The sequence below is a fragment of the Quercus lobata genome, chromosome 6 (assembly GCF_001633185.2).
Source record: "Quercus lobata isolate SW786 chromosome 6, ValleyOak3.0 Primary Assembly, whole genome shotgun sequence".
In the NCBI taxonomy this organism is placed as follows: Eukaryota; Viridiplantae; Streptophyta; class Magnoliopsida; order Fagales; family Fagaceae; genus Quercus; species Quercus lobata.
The window spans coordinates 18,406,224-18,413,052 of record NC_044909.1 but is presented as its reverse complement, the minus strand read 5'-3'; the positions used below and the strand labels follow the sequence as shown (position 1 = coordinate 18,413,052).

Genomic DNA, 6,829 nt, shown 5'->3' with positions numbered 1-6,829 from the left:
ATAGAGCATAATTGGGAATCAAGAAAATCTTCCGAATGAGGAAGCACTTGTACAAGCCATACACCTCAATTATAAAAACCGTTGGGAAAAACATTTGCGTAAAGATCTTCATGCTACTGCATATTGGTTAAATCCTGCTTTTCAATATGATGAGAAGAATTTTTGTCAGAAACCAGCAGTAAATATGGCTGTTTTGGACTACATTGGGAAAAAATATGATGGTGACCAAGAAAAGGTAATTAAGGAAACCCAATATTTTCGAGACTATATTAGGAACTTTGATAGAGATCTTGCATTGTCAACAAGCAAGACCATTCATCCAGGTGAGAAGTAATTAGTTTACTTTAATACTATAAACAAATCTTAGTTTTGTCACTATAGTTAGAATAACTGAAATGATTATTCAATTGAAAGTTTGTTTGTTTATGTTTATTAATATTAGATTACATTGTGTTATGAAAATCAGATGAATGGTGGAAGTTGTGGGGTGCTGATGCTCCAAACTTGCAAAAATTGGCAATTAGAATCCTTAGCCAAACTTCTACCTCTTATGGATGTGAGCAATTTTGCAATTTATTTGACCAAATACATTCTAAGAGGAGAAATAGGTTGGAGCATCAAAGGCTCAATGTGTTAGGACATATGTGTTTCACATGTTAAGAACATATGTCATGATTTTATGTAATTGGTTTTTCCTTTGACAAAACGTACTTTACTTGTAATTGGGTAGATTTAGGATGTATTTAAATACTTCAAGAAACCATGTTTCAAGATCAAGTATTGAAGCCTTCAAATCTGTCCAAGATAACAAGCTGAAAGTGCAGAATTACTAAAGCTTGACAGCTAGCATGTGTCGAGGTTTAAGCTATTCATCCCATGTGCTCGACACCTGCTCGACACCTCCTATCTGTCAAGGTTTAAGAATTTCAGAATTCTAATCTGATTTTCTTGAGATCCATGAATGTGTTTTTGGGCCTTCTTTTCTCCTAACCCTAAACATATAAAAGGATTGTTTTAAGGGCTGTCAAACAGTTCACAAGTTGCACAAGCATTGAGCAAACTCTGTTTAAGCAAATTGTGACCAAGGACAAAGTTTTTGCCCTAGTTCATCTCTTTCTCTTGAAGAAGCTGTTGTATATGTGCACCATAGGGTTTTGTGACCAAACATCTTATTAATCTTCATCGTGTGGATGAACTGAAGAACTTTGCAGCCAACAACCTTCTTAGTTGGTAATTGAAGTCACGTACTAAGATCCGCACAATTGGTTAGTCATGTACTTGGGAGCCGTGCATCGAAAGGGGAACTGTCCCTACAAAACAAGTCCAATTGGGTATTGGGGTAAGGGTTCAACTGTAAATTGGTAAGGTACTTGGGATTCCTTTACTTGTAACCACTTGTGATAATAGTGGAGTTTTGGAAGTGGTGACCTAAAAATCACCCGGTAGGGTTTTTGCCGTTAGATTTTCCCCATTCGTAAACAAATTACTGTGTTATTTATTTTTAACTGAATACTTAAGTTATTGGTGATTTGTTTGTGCTATCACGAGTTTGCATGTTAATTTGATTAATTAATAAACTTGACTAATTAATCAATTAATTTATCACAAGGGGTCAATTCGTTTTTGGCCTATCACAATGATCTTGTGTTTGTTTATCATAACTTGCAATTGAGACATAGGTAACTAAATGCTATATCTTGTCATTATATTAATTTTTGAGAAGTCATTTATATAATGTAATTGTTAGTTACTAATTATGTTCAAATTCCAATAATGAGCATGACATTTTATGATGTAAGCTTTACAACAAAAAGTTTAATTTTGACCCCATTGATTATGCAAGTATCGACAAAACTGATTTTTGGATATTTGTGGAAGAGGAAGAGCCATATCTTAATTATGAAGAGTTGGAGAATGCAATTTATGAAGAGGGTGCATATCCAACAAGTGTAGAGCCTTCTTCTAATATTAAAGGTTAGTTTATATGTAACAATTTGATAACCTATAGTGATTTTTCTTTTATTTTTTTCAAACTTGTGTAAACATTATAATGATTTTTCTTTTTATTTTGTTCAAACTTGTGTGTAGAATCTGTAGATGATAGCAATGAGGTTGAAGAAATTGATTTGGGAACATTTGGACAACCTATTGGCCCTCCTCCTGGATTTCTAGGGAATGATGATGAGCATGATAACTTTCATGACATTGATGATTTATGATCATAATAATTCTATTTGAACTTTGAAGTTCTATTTTGTATTTTAGAGATAATTTTTATGTCTTTTTGTAAGACACAGTGTGTAACTTGGAGTTTGAAGTTTTATTATTGTTTTATAGAAATAAGTTTTATGTATTTTTGTAAGAAACAATGTGTAGTTGTGTACTATAAACTTGGAGGCTTATTTATGCACTTTTACTTTGTACTTTTATGGATTGATTGAGTAATTCATATTTATGTTTGCTAAGGATTTGACATTTCTTATTTGTCTTGAAAGTTATGATATAAAAAATATTTGAAAGATAGATCTCTAAATGAATTAGACTATTTTAGTTAATTTTTCTATTTTTTTATTAATTTAATGTTTTTATATATATTTAAAATAATTATTAAATTAATTATGACGTCATCACGGTTCAACCCCGGTTCGACCTCAGTTTGACCTCAAAAACCTTGAACCTCTCTCTTTTATGGTTTAATGAATAGTCCGGGTCTGAAAACCTTGTCTCACAGCTCGTGCCAAGTTAAATTTCGCTTTGCATTTTTTTTCCATTATTGCACATTTGCACAAGTAATGTAGTATATTATTATTATTATTATTAATGGTTATGTTTGGATATCCTTTAAAGACTTTTTAACTCTTAACAAATTATATAATTGTGTAAAATAATTTGTGCAAGTTGATATAATAAAACAATTTTATACATATATATATATAGCGATAATCCTGCAACGTACACTGATACCTAAACATTTTGTTCTCTTGACCGAACCAAAATGGGTTCCAGTTTAGCATTGACTTTCTTGATTCTAGATGCAAGTTCGTCCAAATATTCACACATTAGTTTCCAAAGTACACTGATACCTAAACATTTTGTTCTCTTGACCGAACCAAAATGGGTTTCAGTATAGCATTGACTCTCTTGATTCCAGATGCAAGCCGGTCCAAATATTCACACATTAGTTTCCAAATATTTTCACGCATTGGTTTCTTAGAAAGGAGCAATTATGGTCACAACAAGGTAAGATTGTCAGGGTTAGGCATCCATTTTAACAATTTTATTTAATTGGAAAATTACAATAAACCCACCTATTGTTAAGCCTATTTTAATAGTGCTTACTTGTGCTTTGGACTTTGTTACTTTACCTACCTGAAGTTGCCTTCATTAGACCTTCGTAACCAACTACAACTTCTCATTATTAAAAAAATAAAAACAAAATTAGAAAAATCAAGATCAAAAAGTTATAGTTGTAAAAATCATGAAAGTTTTAAAACTTGAACCAAAAATGCTAAAATCGAAACCCATAAAAATTGAATGTGGGAACGATGTGTTTTTTTTAACATTCTTACCCTATACCATGTTCCACCATGCCTCAATAAACAAAGACAAACCTAAGCCAAATGCATCAATGTACAAAGACAAACCTGTTTGCAAAATCCGAGTGCCCTTTAGAACCAATCCACAAGATTACAAGAACTCAACAAAAAAAAAAAAAAAAAAAAGCTAATGGCTGTATTGATAAATAAAAAGCAAGAAACAACATAAAGAAGAATTAAAGCACCTAATTAGCCGTACACAGAGGTAGAGACACCTATGATTCCTTTACCAATGACTGAAAACATTATATGAAATAAAATTCCAGCGAATAAGAAGACTAAGGATTTGTTTATGGATAACTAAAGGGTTGGTATATTCACAAGAAATGAAGACAAGGATCAAGACCCTGAAGAGAAAAAGTGCAAAGGATTGGTGGAAGAATGCAAAGCGGAAAGTGGGGTGGCGTCTTCATCATTCTCCCTGACCTTTTATCACACGTTTTCTGGGTTTTGTTAGTGTTTGGTTGAAAAGAAAGTGCTGAGAGCAAATTAAAATCCCAAGCTAAGGCAGAAGAGAGACAAATTCACTACAACAAAATGTAATCCTATTTTTGTCGCCTATGACATTTGGCAACGAAACTGATTACGTTGCGTATACTGCATCCCCAAAAGTCCAAGCAACAAAAATTTTTGTCACCAAAAGGTCCGATTGATTTATAAAGAAAAAATTTCAGTGACGAAATAGTTTCGTCACCAAATGTATTCTATTTTATTTCAGTGACAAATTGTTTCGTTATCAAATATTATTTATGTTTATCAATCAATTTAATAGTGATGAAACATTTTGTCACCTATTGTTTGGGATTTGTACTGGATCTGTTTGGGTTAGGTTTGTATTGTTGAAATTATCAACTAAATGGGTAAATTTCTTGTTTGATTGTTGCATGTTTACAATGGGACTTTGATGAAGAAAATTTTCTCATGAGTACTTTTCAATTCGTTTTCTTTTATGTTTTTGTATTAAAATGTGTTTTTTTAATGATGAGAAGTTAAGGCAGGTTATGAACTACCACAATTTAGTTTACTATAATTTTTCCCTTTTTTAAAAGTATCTAGTCGAATTGATAGAATTTTTTTTTTTTTTCCTTCAAGAATTGCAATCTTTGGATGCTATTATTGTTAAATTAAAGAAATGAATCAAGAGTCTTGTAATTCAGTTTCATAGTCTTGTATCCTTTATTAAGAGAATCAATGTTTGTTGATGGCATTTTTTAGAAAGAAATGAGCTCTTTTGGCATGTGCAATGTAGTCCACTTATGTGCATAAACAAGACAGGACCAACGCAGTTGATGATGACTTAGAAAAAGTCCATGATATATAAGGACTTTAAGAAACAATTAAACATAAAATAGTTTTATTATAATTTATGAGGAAGAAGAAACAACCATCAAACTCATATTACTCAATTTCCCTTGCTCCTCAAGATAAAAAAAGAAAAAAAAAAAAAAAAACCATTGACTCAATAACGAAAGTCTGGAATAAGTAAAGAGAACATCTATGACCGCTTGTGAACTCCGCCTAGTTCTTAAAGGTTCAAGTCCACATTAATCATACTAATGGAGTTGTCACTACCGTCATATTCATCATGCTGTATATCAATCACATCTGGGGCAATTTGAGCCACTGGATGACGTACAAGAGCATTAGGATGCACCCTATTTTCTCTACGTACCCTTCGCCTACGAGGTCGAACTTGCTGCTGTTGTTGCTGCAAGCGTGCATTAATGGCTCTAACCAAGGGGTCCTGTGGATCTGGAAAAGAGAAGAAAGGCTGGATGGCTCTAGTATTTACCATTTGCATAGGAGGTTGAGCTATGGGTTGCCTAGTAGTACCAATGATCCTGCGTATAATCTCTTGACGCAGTTGGTTTTGAAAAGATATCAAGGGCTGGTTAAGTGTTGAAGCAAGGTTTCTTTGAGGCGCTAGGCGATTAACATTGGAATAATGGGTTTGATTAGGTGGATGGGATGTAGAAGGAGAAGCATGCAAAGAAAGCTGGTTGGAGCGATGTAAGGGATTGAAAGGATCTCTTCGATTTGTGTAGGTTAAATTTGCAGTCTCATCTTGTATCACACAGGTCTCACCATTGACTTCTTGAGTTCCAAAGAGTATACGGTTACAAACATGACAATGAATTTGTGTTGGATTAAAGAAGTTTCCAGGCCTTGAATTTGAGCCAAAGTGAGGCATGGTGAAGGGATTCTCAGGAGCACCAAGTGAAGGTGGAAAAACCACAAAGAAAACTAATAAAACAAGAAATTTGCACATTGGAAAAACCATTTTGAATGGAGAGAAGGATGAAAAGGATGGGGATGTTTGAGGCCTTTTATAGCTGCTCTTTAATGAATTTATTTTTCCAGATAAATGCTCTCTAATGGTTCTTGATTCTACACAATTAGGTGCCATAACACACATTTATTATTGCACATCCAGGTGCATATGCATGTCTTGGTAAAAAAATTTAAAACTTTTCTCCTACTTCTGACTCTGCCGTTACATGTCACACGTGTTGCAATATAAAAACTCAAAGAGGAGCTAAAAAGATTCTTAGTTTGTTACATACATTATAATCATCCTTTCCATATATGATTTGAACTTATCCAATTTCAATTATCGTTCCGCGTCCTATTTCAATTACAGTTGCATTCCATAAATTAATCAAGACATAAAAGAACGGCAACAAAATTTGTGGACCTTACCAGTATACTTAGATGGATTATAAAGAAATGGTAATAGAGGGGTGAACCCAATTGTTCCATTGCTCTCTCATAACTTTGCCAAAAACATTGATATCTTTAGTGTATATGATGTATTACACCTCCTCACATAAAGGTGGACCCCGCTTGTAGGTGTCATCATACATGCTATTCACCTTTCTATGAGAGGTTGGTATAATATATCAAGTGTAATGAATAATTTCACTAAAATATTGATTCTTGTCACATCCCAAACCTGATACCCAGATTTCTAACCATGACCAGCATGTTAATATTAAGCTTGGACCTGAAATTAACAAGAACCAACAAAAGTTTTAAACAAAAGTTTTCTTCTTTCTTTTCATTCTTGTTTCTTTACATTCTTGATATGATTTTTCACTTAATATTCACAGCATCTACATTGTACTTCAAAAATAACATAATCCACCAGTTATTCAAATTCTTAATTTCACATTATACATCTCTAAAGAGATAAGCACCAAACTATCAAAACTAGGAAGCTATAGTTTTAAAAC

At 33.0% G+C, this 6,829-nt stretch overlaps 1 protein-coding gene across 1 annotated transcript; it reads right to left on the bottom strand.

Annotated features, from left to right (window-relative positions):
• Positions 1–5,055: 5,055 nt before the first annotated feature.
• Positions 5,056–5,890, bottom strand: LOC115994726. Its single transcript, XM_031118955.1, has one exon. The coding sequence runs from the start codon at positions 5,875–5,877 to the stop codon at positions 5,122–5,124; it is 756 nt and encodes a 251-aa protein (XP_030974815.1). The 5' UTR covers positions 5,878–5,890; the 3' UTR covers positions 5,056–5,121.
• Between the last annotated feature and the right edge of the window lie 939 nt (positions 5,891–6,829).